At 41.0% G+C, this 22,992-nt stretch overlaps 1 protein-coding gene and 1 pseudogene across 13 annotated transcripts in view; one reads left to right on the top strand and one right to left on the bottom strand.

Moving 5' to 3' along the window:
• Positions 1-4,175: 4,175 nt before the first annotated feature.
• LOC106029200 (kallikrein-6-like) lies at positions 4,176-15,730 on the bottom strand (annotated as a pseudogene).
• A 1,966-nt stretch (positions 15,731-17,696) lies between these two features.
• The window catches only part of Dlg1 (discs large MAGUK scaffold protein 1), a 199,246-nt gene continuing 193,950 nt past the window's right edge, over positions 17,697-22,992 (top strand). For 12 of the 13 annotated variants that reach the window (XM_063224293.1, XM_063224291.1, XM_063224294.1 and 9 more), the window contains exons 1-2: positions 18,265-18,316; positions 18,982-19,113. In XM_063224293.1, the coding sequence (XP_063080363.1) occupies positions 18,298-18,316; positions 18,982-19,113 (151 nt within the window). In that variant the 5' untranslated portion in view covers positions 18,265-18,297. Of the gene's footprint in view, positions 17,840-18,264; positions 18,317-18,981; positions 19,114-22,992 lie in introns of those variants that run through there. The other variant, XM_063224295.1, reaches the window with a different exon arrangement.

The following is a 22,992-nucleotide window of genomic DNA, read 5'->3' on the forward strand; positions in this document are numbered from 1 at the left end:
TCACACACATAATAAATTTGGAAGGATTGTGAAATTTTTAGAATTACATTTCAGCCTTCCAAGAGAAAATTTCACAGAGCCCTTGTAAAGAAGACTGTGCGCTGTCATCACTCTTGTCCTTTGATGGGCCACTTCCTCCAGGAGGGCTGACCACAGCAGTGGCCACAGTATGTAGCAGTGGCCCATTGGAGTTGTGGTTCTTGGGGTTTTGTTGTTGTTGTTATTGTTTTTGTTTGTTTTATTTTTGGTATTGGGGATTGAACTCATGACCTCGAGTTTGTGCAACTGAGCTAAATCCCCAGCCCCCATTCTTGGGTTGTTTGTTTGTTTTTGAGATAAAGTCTTGCTGTGTAGCTCAGGCTGGCCTAGAACTCACTATGTATCCCAAGCCGGCTTGAACTTGTGGCAACCCTCCTGCCTCAGCCGCTCAGGAGCCTGGTTGAATTGTACTTTTATCTGATTCTTTATGTCTGCATTTAGAGTAGGAATTCTGCTTTAGAACGCAATGTGACACAGAAGTCAGTGTGCATCACCACATACTTTGTAAAAATAGTCTTAATTTTCCAACTTGTTGCATACAAATAATTTTAAAAATCAAAGGGTGCTACAAACCTTATAGTAGTAGTTTAAAAATAAGTAATTTCTTGCTCTTCTGCACTGTTCTCATCTCACTCTAGAGGGCAAGTTTTAATTCTTTCATCTGGTTCTTCCAGAATTCTCTCCTACATTACTAAATAATGCAGAAGACATGCAACTGTGGAACAAAACAATGTAATAAGTTGATTTTCTATTATGTGAGATAAAGCTTTTAGTTAACTGGTCCCATCTTTCAATTGCAGTTAAATTTCTTTTTGTTGTTAAATCAGTGTTCATTACTGTTGTAGTCAGGAGTTGTACACAGAGAACAACTAGGATTAGGTTCAAGACATGGAGTTTATAATATCATTTTTATAATGGTCACTGGGAGTTAACACAGGAAAATGCAAGAAATCTACCCACAATACCAAAGACATAGATTATTTAGTCTCAAGAGCCTAAACCTCATGGCAATGTCCTACATGAGTCCAGATAAAAACCCAGAGCTCAGGATAATGCCTCCCACAAGTCCAATTGGAGGTTCAGAGCCCACAAGAAGGACTCTTTACGGATCCGTGCTGGGAAGACCCAAGGGTCAGCGGTGGAAGCCAGAAAGTCTATGCCAGCAGGATGAAGGAGCTGTGCTAGTGGGATGAGGGTTCTATGCTGGAGCGGAGAAGTCACACTCACAACAAAGACCAAGGCTGTCCTGAAAGGCACCATAGCTGTCCTCAGTGACACTGAGGCCCCAAGCTCCTCCGACAACAAGCACAGGGGGGCACGTGCCAGGAAGCAGTGTGACGAGTTCATCCTGGAGACCAAGCAGGAAGCAATGCTCGATGTGAGGACCAGAGCCTCTCTAGAACCAACAGCTCAGACAGCAACTCGTAGGAGAACCCACAATGCCTCCTTAACGCCTCCCTTCTTCTCCACCTATTTATCCTGGCAACTTTCCTCAGGTGGAGCATCTTCGCTCTGTGCCATGCTGATGTAATCCAGTTGGCGTTAAATTGACCACCAGTTCTTAATCCATAACAATTACCATCTTGTTTTCATTTGTATAAAAGTATAGTACTTTTGAGACAAATGCAGTTCCATTTTCTTTCTTACACAATTTATTTTTCAGATGATATTAGCTCATACTCTAACAGCTCTGCAAAGTCCTTCTTGATGCAATTTTCCATATGATCAAATCTGGGAAGTAGTTTGTTGGGTTCACACTTTTCTTTCGGCTATATGGAGTCCTTGAACCACCTAACCAGACCTGCTTTCTCTCACAGTCCTGCTACCAGCTAGAATCCTGAAATTGGCTCAATCCGGCATCCTGGGAATTCTCTTCACCTAGTTCATGTGGGGTCCTGTGTTTCTCTGATCTACGTTCTCTCGGTTTCTGCCCTGTTTTGCAAAAGCATATTTATCCAGAGGCTACCTAAAAAAAAAAAACGCATGTGTGGCAGATAATTTTTTAAAGACACTAAACAAAAAAAATTTTTTTCATTTCAACCAGATTGATAATGTGGTTAAGACCTATAACCCCTGAGGGAAAGAGCTTCTCTTTAGAATTTTAAATGACTTGCTTCACTGTCTTCTAACTTCTAATGCTTTTGAGAATTCTGACCTCCTGATTCTTTGTACATGAAATTCTTTTTCTCTCTGAAAGCATTTAGAAACTACATTGCATTGTTACTGTTCTAAAATATCATGATGGTATATTTAGTGTGAATATTTTTACATGTATAATTACTGGTGCTCTCTACATCTTTTTCTTATTTGTATCTTTCAAATCTTTCAAACGCCTTTCAGTTCTAATAAATTTCTTTTATTGATTACTCATTAATTTTTTCTCCTCTTTTCTAGAATATCTGTTGTTAGATGGCCCTTGTTGATCACACCTGTCATTTTCATATAGGATTTTCTTCTCAATCTCTATCTTTCTCCTCCCTCAGCTCGTGTCCTCTCTTCCCTCCTCTCCTCTCCTGTCCTATCCTGTCCTCCTTCTTTGTCTTTCTTTAGAAAGTTTCTAGAATTATCTTTTAATCTTTCCATTGGATTTTATGTTTTGCTTTTCATTTTTTAAAAAGAACTTTTTCTTCCTTTTTGTTTATAATTTCCTCTTCTTAATTCATGGATACAGTATCTTCTATGAGAAGATAAATTATAATTTTCTGAATATTTTATACATTCTCTGCATTGTTATGAATACATTTTATCTGAGTTTCAGGGTTTTTTTTTTATTTTAAAGAGAATAAAACCAATTAAAACAAACCAGAGTGAGAGATACGGGACTTCAAAACATTGCAAAATCAATACTAGTTATCACAATGCCTTTTGATGTCTTCAAAATAGCTGCAGATGGGGCTGGGGATTTAGCTCAGCGGCATAAGCGCCTGCCTTGCAAGTAGGCAGTCATTAGTTCGATCCCCAGTACTGATAAAAAGGAAAAAGACAAAAAAAAAAAAAAATAGCTGCAGATAACTTCAGATATAATAAAAATCAAACGGAACACAATAGAATAGAAACAATAAAAACAAAACAATGAATGCAATAAAGGACTTCAAAACAAGCCAATTGTAAATCCAAATTGCTACCATAATATATCTTGCTATCTTTGAAATAGCTGCTCCTGCCATCAGGTTTGACATAATCAAAAAAGACAAAAGAAAATAAAACAGAACTCAATAAAATGGAAATGATATAGGACTTCAAAACAAGACCATAGGGAATCAGCAACTGCTGCAACCCTCAGAAGGAGATCCCCCCAGATGCCACACTGCACACTGCTATCCTCTGAACCCATGATCAGACCACTGGCCCTAGCCCTGCAATGTTAGTGAAACACCAAAGTACCACAGGCGTCCAACTGCATTTCACTGCCATAGCTATCATCACAGCCTGTGTTTCTCCAGATAAGCTGGTTGCTTATGGTGAGGGTGAGGGGTGGTGCTTCTTGTTTGCCAGCCTGAGCATGGAAGGGGCTGGGTCTGCCCGTTCTACTCCTCTGATGGCCTGTGCATGGTACTGATTCCCAGACTGGGCTTGTTTCCTGGTGTGGCCTTCTCTCATCTACCTCCAGTCTGCGAATGGCTTTTTTCTTTTTAAACACTTGAGCTTAGCCAAAAAGCAAGAAGCAACTGGGGTTTTTGTTTATGGTTAGTTGGTTGGTTGGTTGGTTTTCTAGATTAGATTATAAACTCTGAGCTAGGAGTTTGCTGACTGGTCATCACTCTTGAAGGGCAAGAAGGCGATCAGACTGACAGGTTTTTAACTGTGGTTTTATTGAGCTTTAATTCACACTCCTTATAATTCACTCATTTTTTAGGGTTTTTAGGGTTCAGTGGTTTTTAGTATATTTAATGTACTGATTTTCATTAAAAACTAAACCCTCACCCCTTAGCATTCAACCCTCACTACTCTCCTGCCACAGGCCCCCCTTAGCCACAGGCAATGTCTAATTGACTTTTTGACACTAGAGACTTTGCTAGTCTGGATATTTTATCTAAGTAGAGTCACATGATATGTGGCCTTTTGTAGTTGGCTTCTTTCATTTAACATAATGTTTACCAAGATTCATCCATCTTGAAGCATTTGTTAATAATTAATTTCTTTGCATTGTAATCCATTTCTTGGCATTGTGGAGTGATATTCCTTGTATGGACATACCATATTTTGTTTATTTATTTTGTTTTTTTTGAGACATACTCTGTAATTCATGCTATCCTGAAAGTAATTATACAGCTCATGGTGGCCTCAAACTCACAGCAAACCTCCTGCCTCAGCCTCCTGAATGCTGGGATTACAGGCATACACCACCACATCCAGATAAAAGTACCGTATTTTAATTTTCCATTCATCAATTCATGGACATTTTTGTGGTTTCCACTCCAGTTATTATGCTTCGTGTTGCATAAGCTTTTGTGCAGACTTCTGTTTGCAGTCTCTCTGGTGTGCTCCTAGGAGTAGAACTGTTACATTATATAGTAACTGTATATTTAGCTGTTTAAAGTGACTGACTAGTTTCCAAAGTGAAAATATCACATTTCATCCTCACCAGCAGCGTATAAGGCTCCTGAGTTCTCCATGTCCTGGTTATGATAACAGTGTATTTGTTATGGGGATAACATATGCTAACAGATATGTCTTTTGCTTATAGCCTTCTTGGTGGGTGTCAAGTCATAGCTCATGTGGTTTCGATCTGCATTTTCTTTATGGCTCAGCCTAACTTTTGCTGTGAAATTCCCAACTATATGTATCTATTGATATTTATTTTGAAAACCTTCAACTTTTCTGTCTGAAGTGTCCTGGCCAACTATGCAAGGAATAGAGGGGGATTGGTGTGAGGGTGTTTTTCGGTTTAATATACAGATTTTCCCTTAGCCTCCTGTTTTTAGTACTGTAACTCATAAACCACTTGCGGTATGTCTGATAGTGCCAAAATCTAAAGACCCTCTTGTTCTCCGGTAACTGAAACTCCTGTGTTTTGGAAGAGTAGGGCTGAGTGGTCACCTCACCCTCTGAGTATGGGAGAGCCTAGGTATCTAACATTTCCTCACACAGGTATTTAGACATGTCCTTATTTTCAACTCCCGCCACACCATCTCTTCCTATACTTCATTGCATTAATTCATTTTCCATCACTATGAGAAATACCTGAGATAAGACAACTTACAAGGAAGAAAGGTTTATTTTGTATTATTATTTAACAGGGTCAGTCCATGACTGGTTGGCTCTCTCTAATGCTTTGGTTCTGTGGCAGTCTACATCTTGGTAGATGCACATGGCAGCCAGAAAGCGAAAAGAGACAGGAAGGGGCTGGCATTTCCATATTCCTTTCCTTCCTCCTCCTGACGGTCCCAGCTCTGAATGTTCTATGACCTACCAGCAGCACCACAGGCTGGCAGCTGAGCTTTGGGAGACATTCCACATGCAACTTGTAGCACTCATTCTCAGTGGAATCTAGAGTTTCAAGCTCTGTAGCTCCTCAAGACAACATATTTGATTTTTTATTTTTAGATTTCAACATTAAGAAATATTTCAAATATTCACAAAGTACACTGAGTTAACAGAGGATACACTTTGTATTTTTAATACAAGATTAACTTGTCAACATGTATGTTACACACCACACACATACACACACTCACATATGTGACAGTCTCTGGCTTATGATTTTTTGGCTTTATTTTATTCATTATAAAGCTTTATTTTAGATAATTCTAGCCAATTTAGGCTAATCTAAATGTTCTTAGCATGTTTAAAATGGGCAACGCTAAGGCATAATATTTGATACCTTCTAAGTATTGAATTCATCTAAATCATATCATCAAGTTACAATGGCCTTCTCAGGGCATAACTCCATCATATACTGATGGCGTGTTGCATGCGTGTGTTTGTGTGTGTGTGTGTGTTTGCATGTGTATGCACATGCAAACACATGCATGCAAGTGGTATTCCTCTTATTTTTAATACCTGCATTTTCTAATTTCTCCATCCCCTGAACAAGATCTTAGATTTGATCAGCTATCTAGTCTTTATCTTGTTGGTGTTTATTATTAAATATTTTTATTTTTACTGAGAATGGAGAAACAAGTTTCTTCTTGTTCTAGTATTTTGAGACTGATTTTCTGAGCAAACACAAAGAACAGATATTCAGTAGCTTTATTTTGTTTTCTTGGGCCCAAACTTCTCCAAATTATGTCAGCATTTATTAAATATTTGTTCCTCTGTATTTTAAATTATTTATTGACCTTTATAAATAATTTGTAAAACTCCCATTCTGGTTTTTTTTTTTTTTTTTTTATCAATACTGAGGATCGAACTCACGTTCACATGCTTGCAAGGCAGGCGCTTATGCCACTGAGGTAAATCCCCAGCCCCTCCCCATTCTAACTGTTGATTTGTAATTATTATTATATTATCTTCCTTCAACTTTCTTTGGCCTTGGCTTTATTTATTCATGTGGTAATTTGCAAATTCAACTTAGGAAATTTTGTCAGTTTTTTTGAAAGCATATTTGGAAAAGTTTCTTCAACTGCAGCCTAATTTTTATAAAAGATAGAGGATGTATTAATCACACATACTTAATCTCAACTGATAAAATTATCTTGGAGGCAATGAATCTAATATAAAGGAAATTTAAATAGAAAGTAAGATTTAAGAGATTCGTGGTTTTCACTGTTCTTCTTGAGCGTCAAATAAAAGGTTATTCTATGGGAAGTTGGGGTAATAGGATGTGAGAAACAGGAAGATCACAGCTCTGGTGTCATGTCCCCAGATGAAAAGCTGGCACAGAAGTCTTCATTTTGGAAGGTTGTGACATTTTGCACAAAGGTGACTGGCCACCTCATTCAGTCCATATCCAATTAGGAAGAATCTTTTGGTTTCTTTTGCTTATCAGAATTCTGCTAGTCAGGCTACATCTCAGAAATGGAATACAAATGACTTCTTAAAATTCTAGAAGCATTTCTTCAAATACCAGTTACATTTCCAGGTTTGTGTTCTCTGGTTAGAAAAGGACAACCAAGCCGAGAGGTCCTACCCACAGCCTCCTTGAATGAAAGCTGGTAATCCTGCTGGTAGGGGTGGGATGAAGAGGCTGTCTCAGGTAAGGAGATTTTAATACAATCCCAGGGACTTCAGCATAAGGTCCTATGGTTCTTTTAGTACCCCAAGTGCTTCAAAAGCCAAGAAGCAAAGTTGAGTAAAGTTGGAAATATGTATCTTTAGAAAACTTTGCTAGTCCTAACATACATACAGACACACAGACACACATGCACACATGCATAACAGCCAACCTCCTTCTCTGTAAGAGGAAGATTCCTGACATGCTGGATGGTAGCTCTCTGCAGTCAGGGAAAGTTCTTTGATAATTGTGTGCTGACAGTGTCTGCAACCTCTACTGGAGTTTATTTCACATGTCTGTCAAACAAGGGGATGGGGGGCTGGAGATTTAGCTCAGTGGCATAAGCGCCTGCCTTGCAAGCAGATAGTCATGTGTTTGATCCCCGGTACCGATAAAAAGGAAAAAGACCAAAAAAAAACCCAAAAACAACAAAAAAAACAAGGGGATGGCACCAGATGACAGCCCATGCATCTGTAGAGAGAGGGTGTTTCAAATAAACACTTGTGCAATTGATTTAAAAAAAAAATCCAGTTCATTTAGTCATAATATTTAAGTAGGATGTGGATATTTTTCTTTTTTTTTCTTTTTTTTGGTACCAGGGATCAAACTCATGACCTCACACTTGCCAGGCAGGCACTTAAGCTGTTAAGCTAAACCCTGGGTTCTGATGTGGATTTCTCTTTCTTTCTTTTTTCTCTCTTGCTTTTTTGTGAGAAAATGCACATTTTACTGGACACATGGTGGGGTCAGGTACTGTTCTGTGCATTTCACGCGTTGGAAGCCTTTCATCCTCCCAGCGGCCAGGCTCTGGAGAGGAACATACCAGCACTGTCCTAATCTTACAGATGAAGAAACAGGCACTGTGAAGCACAACATTCCCCAAAGGGACAAGACAGCAAGTAGCAGAGCTGAAATTGCATCTCCAGGAAGGAACCAGACCTGTGGAATGACAGGCAGGAAGAGGGACCTCCCTGTATCCTGGGAGTTGGAGACATTAGTCTGTGTCCCCCCGTCCCCACTCCCAGGAATGTGAGGGTGGGGCTGGGGAACAACCAGGGAGACCAAGCATTCTTCCTTGTGTCATTTCCTTGATGAAGCATCAAGGGCCAGGTTGGGCAGGAAGGTGAGGTCTAAGGAGAGAGATTCTGGAGCTGGCTAGAGGGTCACAGGACAAGAGCTGGTGTACATGTCAGGGTCAGTTGCCTTGGTTTTTTTGGATCCAACTGACATATCTGCAGACATCAGTGTAGACTCCTGGCTTCTCCTTGGATCCACTGGGGATGTCACTCCATGACACGAGGCCCTGGAGGAGGCCTCCACATACAGGGGGCCCCCTGAGTCACCCTCAGAGGCATCCTCCCCTTCTGTCTGGTGGCCAGCACACACCATGTTCCTGGTGATCTGGTGTGGGTAGGTACCCTCACACTCCTCCCGTGACACTATCTGGACGTGGGGCACACTGGAGGGCATTAGGGGATTCACCTCCTTCCATCCTGCCCCAGCCCAGGATGCAGCAGCTGGTCCATCTGGCCTGGCAGTCTCCCTTCCAGGGGCAGAGGGTGGATTCGGTCAGAGATGATGGCAGGCTTAGACAGATGCAGCAACATGATGCCCTGGTCATAGGTGGCAGAACTGAAGCCGAGGTGGATCAGGCTTGGCCACAGAAATGTTCTGTGCAGTTTCCAAAACCTGACAGCAGTGCTTTCCCAGGCAGGCATGAAGTTTCTCTTTTTTGCAGCGTGCAGCCATGAGGACCCACTCTGGGTTAATGAAGATCCCACTGCAGATCAAATGGCAGAGTTGTAGAGGGCAGCTTGATAGGGAAGAGAGCAAAGTTGCAGGACCCACCTTGTACCAGTTTCTCCTGGTTCTCTGCAAAGGCTCCAGCCAGGAGAACAGCACCACTGTCAGCATCTTGCCTGTAAATTCCCCTGTGGCTGCTTCTGATCTTTGTGTCCCTGCAAAGTACAAACAGCCAGGGAGAAAGAGTGTGTCACCAAGCCAGCCCCCACCTCTGCACCAGGCTGAGGAGGCGTCCAGACCTGTGGGGAAGGGCCCTTGGACAATTAGGCTTTGTCAGCCCCCACCCCAGTGCCAGGCTCCTGGCAGTTCCACTTCTCAACCTCTTTTCCAGACTGGGCAGGAGGCTGTGTCAATGGTTGCCCTTTGTTCCTGGCTTCCTGCTATGGTCCCTGTGATACAGAGGAGTGAAACTCCCCATCTACTAGATGTCCAGTACAAGTTTGTATCCTCTAAAATCAAACAATGCATTTTAGGAATAACGGAGGTTAAGAGCAGAATATATTTACTGAGAGAAAGCTTCTGTCTGGGAGAGAGACAGAAGAGTTCAGAAGTAAGTTACCTGATATTTTTCTTTAAGGTGAGAGGATATTTTTCTTTAGGGTGAAACATTCCTATTTCTTGATTTTTTTTATTGTTTATTTCTGAGACAGGGTCTCACTATATAATGCAGGCTGACCTCCAACTCACAATGACCCTCCTGCTTCAGCCTCCTGAGTGCTGGGATTACAGGCTTGTGCCACCACATCCAGCAATGTTTCTATTTGTCAAAATTGTCTCCACTGTTAAAAAAACTTCAAATATCCAAAAAATACATAAACAGAATGGTCCACTCCTTCTGCTTTATCTAAATCTCTCAGCCTCTTTTTTATCCTTAGTCTCTTGGTCTTTCTATATTTCTGTCTCTATTGTTTGCAACACAATTTGCACTTTTAGTTTTTAATTTAGAAAAGAGCCAAGAAGAGAAATGGCCATGTTGACTAATGGAAAAAACTATGAACTGATGCTGAATCTCAACTCTATTACCTGCTAACTGTGGTACCCTACCCTAAGTTCTTTCTTTCCTTCTTACTTAATGTCCTCTGCAGTGTGGAAGAACATAACCAGTAAGTTTACTTCAGAGGTTTCTGTGAGATGAAAATGGGTTAAATCTACCTTTGAACATTATAGGGAAACCTGTATCAATATCAGGGTACAAATTACAATGGAAAGCAATTATTAGTTCTGTATCTACCTAGAACATAGAGAAATTTGGTGGGTCCTCCGTTTACACTTGATCTTAGCCAAAAGGCTGAGAAGCAATGGGTCCTATTTAAAAGTGTGAGTTCAATGCCCAGTTACCTACCATGTAGGTAGGTGACTGTTCACATTTTAAAGTTTCAATGGGTACTTTTACTCTGGTAAATATTAATCATGAGAAAAGATGTCAACCTTAGGCCTCCCTTAGCTGGGTGGAACAAATACTTGATAAAATGGTACTTGTTTGGTTACTCCAGGAGCCTCACAAGTGGGAAGGTGATTGGATTATGGGGGATTACAGCTGATTTGCTGTTAGGAGGTAGGGCCTGGTCAGAAGAGGCGGGTCACTGTGGGATGCCCTGGAAGGTTATATTTCCCTTTTTTGCTCATTTCTTGACCTGTCATTCTGTGAGCAGCTTCTCTTCCACCATGTCCCACCGCCATGCTGCCCTGCTGTGTACTGAAGTACTATAAACTGTGAACTAAAATAAACCTCTTCTTCTTTAAGTTGGGGTATTGGGTATTGTGTCTTAGTGATGAGAAAACTGACTAAGACAGATTTTGGTATTAGAAAAGAGGGGTTGTAATAGTGACTGTACTTGACCATGTGGTTAAGATGCCATTGAAACTTGTTTGAGAGAGGAGTAGGGAAAGGTTTGGAGATGCTGGATGGAGAAACAGCCTTAGAATGCTGTAAATTGGGTTTCGGGATTTAGTTCAGCAGCATAAGCGCCTGCCTTGCAAGCACGTGGTTGTGAGTTTGATCCCCGGTACCGATTAAAAAAAAAAAAAAAAAAAGAATGCTGTAAACCAAGATTAACAGAAGATTCTGGTAGCTCAGAAGACAAAATTGCTGATAAAATACAGAAAATATATGTGTGTGTGCACATGTGTGCCTGTATTTGTGTGTAAAGAGAGAGGAGCAAAGTAGAAGACAGATGAATAGGAAGTAAGATTTTCACATAACCTCCCAAATTATCTATTCTGTTGTTTCAAAAATATTTAAGATACATGCTAATCTATTTCACTGATATAAGTGATATATAGTGATATAACTAGTTTCTTTTTGTTCATTGAATAGAAAGACTTTTCCTTGTGTTTGTTTCTTTGTAAGAAACTGTCTTTTTCTGTCAAGGACTTATACTCTGAGAAACATTCTGTCATCCTTTTAAGATCATAATACCGGGGCTGGGGATTTAGCTCAGCGGCATAAGCACCTGCCTTGCAAGCAGGTGGTCGTGAGTTTGATCCCTGGTACTGATAAAACTGAAAAAGATAAAAAAAAAAATCATGATACATAGGATATTAACCATTGTTATTCTCTAATTACTTAGTTGTAAAAATTGTTTTAATGCAGAAGTTAAAAGACAGGCTCAGAGTATGGTGGCACATGCTGTAATCCCAGCACTTAGGAAGCTGAGACAGGAGGATTATTGTGAATAGCCTGAGCTATAAAGTGAGTTCAAGGCTACTGTGAACTAGATAGTGAGACTGTCTCAAAAAGACAAAAAACAAAACAAAACAACAAAAACCAAAATCAAAAACAAGCCCAAAAAACAAAAGCTAGGCTCAGAAGGTTTCAATTGAGAACAAGAACTCTACTGGCAGGTGGACTACAACCATGTGTATTATGCTCTGGCAGAAAATTTCTCTTCATATTGGTCATGTCCTAAGACTTTGCAGGGGACTGAGATTAAGGGCAGTGAACTAATTAATCTAGCAGAAGAAATTTTAAGGCAGTCCAACATTCAGGCTGTGGCATGGACTACTACAGGGGGCTTTTAGCAAGGTCTATACTGAAAATCAAGAGCACAACATCCATTTAAAAATTGTTTTGTTGGGCCAGGGATTTAGCTTAGCAGCATAAGCACCTGCCTTACAAGCACATGATAGCAAGTTTGATCCCTGGTAACAACAACAACAAAAATTTTTTTTTGTTTTGCTATAAAGAGGCTATAAAGATAGAACCGAAGAGAGTTGGTTGCTGAGAGATTAGCAAGTAGTTTGAATTAGGACAATAGGAAAAACGGCTTAAGGGCATGTCAGGAATTAGAAAGACCTCACCCTTTGCAGGGTCAAAATTGTAAAAATGAAAGACTTTGTTTTGAGAAAAAACCCCCAGGGAACCAACGAAGCTCTAAAACAGCCACCTGGGGAGTTTGTTCCCTGGGATTTGGCTCACAGTGCTCAGCCATCAGGGTACAGGGAGGCCTCTGGAGCCATGGGCCAAGAAGACCTAGCTACTGTTCAAGCTGGCAGTAGTCCTTGCCATCATTTACATGATTTTGGCTCACACCATGCAAAATGCAAGAGTTGTATGCTTACGAAGCTTCCACCCAGATTTCAGAAGACCTGGGAGGCCAAGCTTCATGCCCAAGAGGGCAACATGTGAAGCTGTGAGAGTAAAGTTGAATGTGCAGAGGAGATACCAGGAAGTTGAAGAAGCCAAAAACATGGGACATCTGAGGAAAACCACAAGGAGTGAGCAAAGCAGTTAAGAAAGAACCCACAAGGCCTGCACTCACTGGCAGTGCCACTCAAGCCCTTTGAAGTTCACGTATTGTCAGCATAACTTGCCCTGAGGGCTGGACATACAGCTGCATGATTTAATGTTTGCCCTACTAGGTGTTGGTCTTGCTTCAGTCCCATTGGTTTCTATCCCATCTCTCTCATTTGGAATAGAAATGTTTACCCTGTGCTATTCCATATATGCAGTGTTTAGTTTTCTTTTTATTTTTACAGGGGTTCGCAGCTAAGACTTTGCCTTAGGACTTTGCAACCCTTGAGAGAAAGATTAAGTGCACTTGACTAAAGTCTGTGCATGAGTCGTCTGGGGGGATAGAGGTGGGATGCTATGGTTTATATCTTGATGTCCTCCAGAGCTTCAAGAGCTCACAGATGGGGACTTGGGGGAGGTGATTGGACTAGAGTTTATAGCTAATTTGCTGTTAGGTGGGGAAGAGGCAGCTCACTGGGGATGTGGCCTGAAAGTGTTTACTTTCCTTCCCAGATCTTCCCTTTACTTTCTGCTTTTTTTATGTCATGGCATGAGCAGCTCTTTGTCTACCAGACCACTCCATCATGTTGCTTCTGCCTGGAGCTGACTGACCATACAAGTATGGAAACTTCTAAAATGTTACCCAAAACTGTGCATGGTGGTGCATGCCTAAAATCCCAGCATTTGGAAAGCTGAGGTGGAGGACTGCCATGGGGTTCAAGGCCAGCCTGGACTACATAGTAAGATCTTGTGTCAAAAATAAATAAAATGTGAGCCAAAATAAATCTCTCTTCCTTCAATTGTGATGCTAGGTATTATATCTCAGCAATGAAAAAAGTGACTAAGACAATACTAATACCATTTGAGTATTAGCAGGGTCTTAAAGTTTCAAAGCCTTAGAACTTTGGTCCCCGAGGTCATTTGATGAAACCTTCTGTCTAGAGTATCTACTACTCTGACAAGGAATCCCGCCTGGCTTATTCAGCTTCCTCCTGATGAGAAACTCCTACCACCTGAGGTACATCTTTGACATACTGGAAAGTTATGATAAATAATGTTAGCGAAGAACTTCCTGAGTCCCTTAACATTCATCCACCAGTTATAGTTCTGTTCCTAGGATCTTCAAACCTGTTTGAAAACTGAGGTCAAGCTCTTCAGAGCCCTTTATTTTCCCAACAAAATCCCCTTGGATTTTACAATTGTTCCTCCAGGCTAAGGTTTCCTATCCCCAATTGTTCTGGTTACTTTCTTCTTTCCAGATGCTGGTTTGTCCAGATCTCTTTCCAAGTGTGCTGTCAGGAAATGTTACCTGGGCTCTCCTGCCAATCTGATCACTATGGTCACTTGACACTGATCTTCTTGCAGTCTAGACTTGCATAAACCTTTTTCACAGCATCATATTGTTTTAGTATTGCCTTGGCACCCACATGTGCTGCTACTCTGTTAGACTGAAAGCTAAAGATGCAGTAGCCTGGAAGGACCTCGGCATCTCTAAAGAAATAAGGTAGAGGCTATGAAGGGAGAAAGGACAGACAGCTTGGCTACAAGGATGGTTGGGAAGGAAAAGTTTGGCATTGAGAGACAATATTTTCTTTGAGATTGGATCTCTGACTTTTCAACAAAAAATGAGACACTGAGCCTTTTTTTGTTCCTTTTAAAAGTTATTCAAAGGAAAAGTCAACTTGGAGCTGGAATGTACTATGAACAGTTTTAACCACTAGTACCTTCTCACAGTAGTAACTTATTCAAATGCAATTAAGTGCACACTTTAAATAATGAGATTGTAAAATAACCAGATCCCGTATCAGACCCTAACCACTTGGCTGCACAATATAAGATTTTGAGAAGATAGAAGTTGTTTGGGAAAATATAGATTGTGCTGTTTTCTGTTATGATAATGTAGTAGCCAGTCTCCAAGATGATTCTTACCTTCTGGTATTTAATCATATCCTTGAAGCTGGTGTAGAAATGATGGAATGTGCTATGGTCTGAGTATTTGTGGCCTCCCTTCCCTCAGATTTAGTACGTTGAAATATTATCTTTGAAGGTGATGATATTAAAAGGTGAGGCCTTTGGGAAGTTAACCCATGAAAGGGATCACTGCACTTATAAACGAGGCTTCAGGGGAGCTTGTTTGCCCCCTGTTGTGTGTGAAGATTCTAGAAGGTGCCATTTATGAAGAACAGGGCTCTTCACTACATACATTTGTTGGTGCAATGGTCTTGGGCTTTCTTACTTCCAGCAATAAATCAAGTTTATAAGTTAGCTACTCAGTGTTACTTCTCTAAGCAGGTCATGAAAAGATACTGTCTTGCCCTCTTGGGTTACTTCTTCCATCACCATATCATAAAGGTACTAACACCCTATAGGAAGGTCTTCAAGGTGAGAAACTGAGGCCTCTTAACAACAGTCAGCTTTGACTTACTAGCCACGTGAATGAGCTGTCTTGAAAGAAGCCTAGGCCAAATCTTCAGATGTATGCAGCCCTGGTAGACAGCTAGACTTCAACTTCATTAGACTCTGAGCCAGATCCAATCAAACTGCTCCTGTATTCCTGGCTCACAGAAACTGAGATAATTTTTACTGTTAAGTTACTATGTTTTAAGCTTCTTAACTTTGAGAAGTTAAGTTAACTTTGAGCTACTATGTTTTAAGCTTCTTAACTTTGAGAAATAAGTAACACAGATATTTAGGAAGAAGGGATGAAAATAGTACAGACCCTTCATATTAGGCCTAGCCCTGTTTTGGCTCCTAACAGTAGAATGGGCGCCATGCTCATTCCTGCCTTTGGACATCCCTGACAACCACAGAGCATTGTTACAGAGGATGAGAAAAGCAAAAGGGTCCTCCTTTGTTTTTAGGATAGGAATGTCATTGAGAACTTACACATATTTTGATTTTAGTTCCCAGTGGCCTCTGGGAGAGGTTCTTTGGCTTGCTGTGCTGCCGTGGATCCAGTTTTTTAGAAAGGAGCCTGGATCTTATTCTATCTTCATTGCCTAGTGATACACAAATAATGAGTGTTATCAGTGGGAGGACAAAGGTCCTCCCTCCTTTTGAATTCTGTAGAAACTCTATTCATCAACGAAGCCTAGATAATATGCAAGTACATCATTTTCATTGTTAAATAACTCACATCTCTCTATTAAGTTTGTTGCTTTTGGGAGCTTGTCTCCTTTTGACTCTCCCATCCCACTTCCCCTGTTGAAATGTTGCTTTAACTTTTGCTCGATTCCAGCACGCTCGATCCAACAAAGCAGAGATCTCCTGCTAATACACCAACATGCATCACAAAGTTGTTCAAAATCACATTGGAGAGTTCTGGGCTGAAGTTAGGAGACCCAAGAGATCAAGTTTTGGGCAACTTTGTCACTGATTAGTCAATATAGCCTTGGGCAAGTTGCTTTCCCGTTCTGGACCTGTGAACCTGCGTTCTCACAAGTTCAAGATTGCATGGTGCGATCAAACCTTTGAGGCGCAGTCAGCTTCTAGTGCAAAGCTTCTTGGGTTTTCTTTTATTGGGCCTGGGATGCAGCCTCCGTGAAAGGCTGTCAGCTTGACCAGAAAGAATGGGTTTTGAAAGACGGTTTCCACTTGGTCACTAACTCCAGATGACCTTGGACAAATTTTTCTCCTGCATCTCAGCAGGAAACGGAGGTCCTTATTACTCAGAAGTAGCTTGAAGACCTTGGAGGCCTTCTCCAATCTGGGTGGCTTGGCCCGGGTGCAGAGTCCCTACCCCACTAGTAGTTCAGCTCTGAGTTGCAGGAAATCTAACTAGCCGCTGGGCTCTGGAGGACGCGGCCACATGTGAGCTCTTAAAGGGGCCGCCATAACTTGGGCCATACCAGAGAGGATGGCTTAAGAGGAGGCAGGTGCGGTGGAATGCAAGTAAGACCTAATGAATGAATGAACCTTTTCTCCCCACACTTAAAGGCACCCGTACTTGTAATTAATAATTTAGATTTTTAAACCTTCAAATGTTTCAAAAATCAAATCAACTGGTCTCTTTTGTTGTCCCAACCTCTTAAACCTTTTACTAAGGCCAACAGTAACTTTTTAAAAAGCAGTGAAGTGGAAGGCAACGCGGCGATGCCCCTTCCCGAACTCCCCGCCCTCCTCGTCCCTGACGTGGGTGGCTTCGTCAGCGCCCCAAATCCGCTTTCCCACTGGGGAGCCTCCCCGCGGGCGCCAGGTGCTCATCCTGCCTTGAAGTTGGAAACGGCACGTGGTCGGTGGGGTAGGGGAGTCCTAAATCTAGTGTAGGTGGTAGCGCCTCGCTTTACCCTCTTCGGCGTCCCCGGATCGCAGCTAGCTCAGACCCGCACGGTAGCCTGATAAGCGGTGGGTTCGCGCGTGGCAAAGGCGGACCGTCCCGGGGCAACGCCTGACCACCTGTAGAGTCAGCGTGTCGGCCGCCTCGTTCTCAGGGCGGCTTCAGCGCCCACTGCTTTAGATGAGATGCTCGTCTCCAGACACACTCGGGGTACGCCAGTCCGCTCCCCAACCCCCTCCTGCGCTTCCACCCCTTCGCTAACCCTAGGTAGCAGCGCCAACAGCCCCGGGCTCGGCGCTAGCCGCCTCCTCACTTCCCATTGGCTGAGATCGCGGTGAGGGCGGTCACGTGGGCGCGCGGCAGGCCAGCTCCGGGGACGCCATCTTGGCGGAAAGTTTGGGGGGAGAGCGGCCGGGGGTGCGGAAGGAAGAGCGGTTCCGGGGGGTGGGGCGGCCCGGAGGCGCGAGGGCGAGTGGGGCTGCGGGCCGTGGTGACCTAGGAGACTGCAGCGGCGCCCGAGGAGGAGGAAGAGGCAGCGGGGGTGCGGCCGCTACGAGGAGCTCCTCCCCCGTCCCCTCACCTCGTCGACGGCGCTCCTCGGCCCGGGGCGGGGCGGGGGTACGTGGAGCCGGGCCGGACGCAGAGTCGCTCGGAATCTGGCAGAAGCGCCCTCCGGCGCTCGCTCCCGCTGCCCGCAGGAACTTTGTGGCCGCGCCGCAGGTGTGGGGGCCGGCCGAGGTGTGCATGCGGGGCGCGAGGGCGTCGCGGAGAGCGGCCGCGGTCCTGTCCGGTCCCCCTCGGAGTGACCCAGAGGAGGAGGGCGAGGAGCGAGGCAAGCGAGGGGAGCGGGCGGCGCGGGGTGGGGCGGGTCCGCGCGGTGAGACCCTCCTGGAGTCATCTGGGGGCCGAGCCTGGCTTGGCGCGCCCGTCCCCGCGCGCTTCCCTAAGCGGGTGGGGAGACTGGGGCTTAGGCCGATGTGGCGGGTCTGTCCGTGCTCTTGGGGAGGGGGACGCTCTGGAGGCGGCTTTGGAAGCGGACTTGCGCCTGCACCCGAGCCGCAGCCACTCACTGCCAGGAAGCGGCTTTTTGTGTGTTGACACCGCTGGGCTTTGGGGCTCTTGGTTTCACTTAGGAAAACTTTGGAAGGTGGGCTTTTCAACTAGGGCTGTGAGTTTTCTGGTTGGAGATTTAAGGGAAGTTGTACTTTAGCCACAATTTGGTTCTTCAGTTCGTTTTCCTTTTCTGTTTATTTAAAGGTGTGTGAACCCCTTCCTGATATCTGGAGAAAAATGCCGGTCCGGAAGCAAGGTGAAAATTTGAGAACTCACGCGAATGTTGCTTTCTTTTCCATTGTGTGTCAGTTTTGTGGTTGCTGCTTTTAAAATTTTACGAAACTTTGATGAGATAGCCAGGTCCTCCCTTTACTGCTTAGGACGACGTCTAAGCCACACAGTGGTTGGGAAGATGCAAACACCTAAGTGTGTGTGTTAAACTTACTTTCATGATGACATCTCCAGTGGCTTTGAGAAACAGTCCCCTCTCCCATGTCTCTTTAAAAACTGAATTGGTGTATTGGTGTTTCACTTTGTCATTTTTGCTAAACACTTGTCAGCAGCTGGGCTACTAAGAAGTAATGTGAAACGCTTAAAATTGGATTATGACATTGTAGATAATTTGGTTTGCCTATCAGATAATCTGAAACTAGATTGCTAATACTTTGATCAAATTTTTTTTTTTACTATTGTAAACTATTAGTCTACATTTATCACAAACTGCTTACCTGCCTTTTTCTACCGTAATATATTTAAAAAAATTTTTTGATCATTCTGGGGAATAAGTATAGTGACCATAGTGACAGCAGTTAACCTGGAGGATTTGGGAATTGTTTAGATGTCTTATAGTATCATTTGCAGTAACATAATACTTTGTTGTAAATATACACACTTTTTACTAGAGTCCTCTTTTCTTCTCAGATACCCAGAGAGCGTTGCACCTTTTGGAAGAGTATCGTTCTAAACTAAGCCAAACTGAAGATAGACAGCTCAGAAGTTCTATAGAACGGGTTATTAACATATTTCAGAGCAACCTCTTTCAGGCTTTAATAGGTGAGAACTTTATTTGTGGTCACTTGTGTTGTAGACATAATGCTTGTCTGAATTCAGTGATTTAATTAATTTATGTTTTTGGTACCAGGGATCAAACTCAGGACCTTGTGCTTTGCCAGGTTCAGTTATTTTAAACTTAAAGAGAAGGATGTGTTTAGTTCTCTGTCAGGAACTCAATAACTTGAACATCTTCAATGAATTGTATTTTTTTATAGCTTGGTTAGTGTCCTCTTTAAAATATCAAATAACCACAAACAAAACCTTTCAGTATGATTATTTTAGTGGTCTTCATGAACATCGTTGCATAGCTTAAAATTACTGTTCTTAATATCCTACACTTGCTGTTAAAAGATGGGGAAATTGTAGAAATGTTTCAGGATGCATAGGTATTAACTGATATAATGCCAGCTTGTTTCTGTGGTTGTATTTTTTTGGGGTCCTTGAAAATGTTGAAGGGTTCCCCTATGTTTAAGAACATTCATTCATTCATTCCCTTCATATGGACAAGCCTCTACTAAATTTGCCATTTGTAAAGTAAGAATTTGAGACTCAGAAAATGATCTGAGAGATGATCTTGTCTAAATTCATGCTACATGTAAGAAAGTTGAAGCAGTTTATTTTTAACTGTAACTTAAATTTAAGGTGGTGTACTGCTATAAAAGAGAATTGGACAAGTAGTCAGTACTCCTGAATTCAGTTATAGATGGTGCCAGTAATTGAATATTATACAAGTCATTTAACATTTGTAGGCCATTTTTTTACCTTTAGAATGTAGATAGTGAAATAAAACAATGGATTGTTAAACATTTTTCTTTTAAAGGTAGCTATAACCTTTTAAAAAAGAAAATGTATTTTGTATACAATCCCTGATAGCTGAAACAAGTGGTCTGTTACTGGTCCTTTTCTCCAGGTGCCTTGAAAAGTTTGCAGGCTACTGAAAAATGTTCTTTTAAGTTTTAAAAATGAAATTTTAAATAATTATTGATGATATAACTTTTAAAAACAGAAATATATGGTTCCTTGCTTTATTTCTTTAGTAACTTTCAAGCAGCAGTGCTGTATTTGTGTCTATTGTTAGAGTAATTTGAAGACTAAAGTTATACCTGCCAAGTAACTTACTGATAAGTTGATGCAGTCTACTGAACTTTAGAATTAAAGATTTTTAAGAAGGCCACTGGATACACTGCAAAATCTTTATACTTAACATTAATATGGACTTTGAAATATTGATGGTTAGTACTTTTTTGCAGTACATAACCCTTCAACATTTTCAGTCCTCATTTACATACATACTTAACTAAACTGCAGTCTTACTATGTGGATCAGCCTTGACATAAGTGATTAGTGTAACTAAATTTATCCATTTTCCTTCGATTGGAGATGATTTACTATGTGTATGGGCAGTTCTTACATATTCTGCATTGCCTACTTTGAATGTTTATTCTTAATGCATAATTGGATATTGGTAGATTTCTAATTAAGTTTGTATCTGTGTATCTTTGTCCTGTGTGTCTTGTTTGTCACAACCAACCTTTGTTGGTTGTGAATTTACTCTGATACTTATATTTAGTTATATTTCAATGTTTTATAAGATGTATCAGATTTTGGTGTAGGAAAAGTAATAGGATTTAGGAACTTGAAGTAAGTACATTTAATAGAGGTGTTTGTCTTTTTATACTGTAATTGTTGATAGTACTGAATAAATGCATTCGCTTATATTTGCTTCTCTGCAATTTTTTAGGCCCATATGATGTTTTTTTTTCTTTTTGCTTAGCCCTTTGCATTGTTTTTGAAACAGTATCATAAGGTATTTTAAATCTGTAAATTGCCTTAAATTAAAAATTAGTCCACTGATCCATAGTATATACTGTCTAGGATTACCTGTGTTTTTTTTTTTACCCTTGGTAGGTGGTACTCAGACTTCTGAGGTAGTGCCTGTGTACTGTTGGACTAAAAGGATACATTGCTTCTGATCACCTAAGTTATTTAGAAAGTCATTTAGTGTTTAGGTTTTTTTTTTTTTTTGTGCCGGGGATCAAACTCATGACCTCAAGCTTGCCAGGCAGGCGCTTAAGCCACTGAGCTAAATCCCCAGCCCCTTGTTTTGTTTTTGAAACAGAGCCTCATTGAGTAATTCAGGCTGGCCTTGAATTCCTCTTGCCTCAGCCTCCTGATTTTTGGGATTCCAGCGGTGGTTAAGTTCTTGACTTCTATAGTTTTGAATTCATTTACTTAAATTATAGTGAATTATCTAGTTATTTGTTTGGGATGCTGAGTGTATTTGTATTTGCCTTAACATTGGTTATTCTTTGAACTGGTAGTTTGTATTGACTGTTTTCATGAAGGCTTGGCAGTGTTTTGGGAATCTGGTATTATAGAAATAATTTTACTCTCCTCTGTAGTTGATGTGTAGATTAGATTTTGGGATTATTCAGAGACTTGAACTCATACATACTGCATTACATCTGTTCTCTGACACCAGTTTTTAAATAAATTAATAGCTCTGAATTTGGGATGCATTTTATTAATGGTATATCATTTTTAATTGGCTTTTTTGTATTCTTAAAGACAAAATAATGATTCAATTTATAATTGATAATTAATGAAATAAATCATTGTTTAATGAAATAAATTATTGTTCTGTCTCTAATGCTTGGTAGTATTCTTAAATGATGAGTGAAAGATTTAAAAATTATTGAAAACAGTAAAGTTTTATTCGCTGTTGAGTCTCCTTAGAGTTAAATATTTAAAAGCCTTCCTAAAAAAATGTATGAACTGCCTATCTGTTTAATACTTATTCCTCAGACATACCTATTGATTTATTTTTATATAAGTGGGAGATATACCTTGCCTAATTTTACTCTCTGAGTTAGGTAGGAGCAATTTGAAGACTTAATATATTTGATTTTGTATTTATATTTTGTATACTGTTATTTGAAAATTGTGTGACTAAAGTACACTGGACCTGACTTTATTACATTTGAGCCCAGACGTTCAGTTCCATAGCAGTTTCAGGCCCTTTCTGAATCTAGGGTGTCTGTCTAGGTTCCTAGATGACCCTTAGAGATTTCATACTAGTCTAGAGCCCTGCAGTTATTTCTTGTGGGATTAGGGAACACATCTGCTTTCCTTGTGACCAGGATTCTGGGCTCAAGATCAGTCTGGCTTTAGAGACTGGAATAAAGAGTCATATGATTTGCATATTTTATCTGCAATACATAGCATGCTTTTTTTAAAAAGTTGATTTTTAAAAATAAAATTTAATGTGTACAGATGAGAATTATACAGTGATTCTTAGGAGATACATATAGATAAGTGTTTACTATAGTAAAGCAGATTAACATCAACCATCTCACATAAATTTATTTTGTGACAACTAAAAGCTATCTAACAAGAATCCCTAAAACAATACAACGTTGTTAACTTTAGTTACCATGATGAAGTAGAAATGTCATTAGAAATTTACATTTTTTATCCTACATATTTGCTATTCTGTGTCTTTTTTTTTTAAATTCTTTGACTGTCTCACCATTTTCTCTCACTCTGCCTCACTGTCTCTGTGAATGAAACATTATCTTTTTTTTTTCTTAAATATTCTGTAGTATTTTTCTTTCTGTGTTTGGTTTATTTTACTTAGCATAATGTCCATCCATGTTGTAGCAAATAAATCTCTTCGTTTTAACACCAAAATGTGTGTATGTGTGGGTCCATATGTGTGTACATACCATGTTTTCTTAATTCATTAGTTTGTTGATCAGCATTTAGGTTGTTTCCATTTCTGCACTATTGTGAATAATGCTGCAGTGAACAGTCTTCACAAGCTCTGATTTCATCTCCTTTGGGTACAAAATATACTTAGAAACAAGATTGTTGGATTGC

This window comes from Cavia porcellus, unplaced genomic scaffold (assembly GCF_034190915.1).
Source record: "Cavia porcellus strain 051 isolate PalLab524CR breed Dunkin Hartley unplaced genomic scaffold, mCavPor4.1 scaffold_14, whole genome shotgun sequence".
Lineage (NCBI taxonomy): Eukaryota > Metazoa > Chordata > Mammalia > Rodentia > Caviidae > Cavia > Cavia porcellus.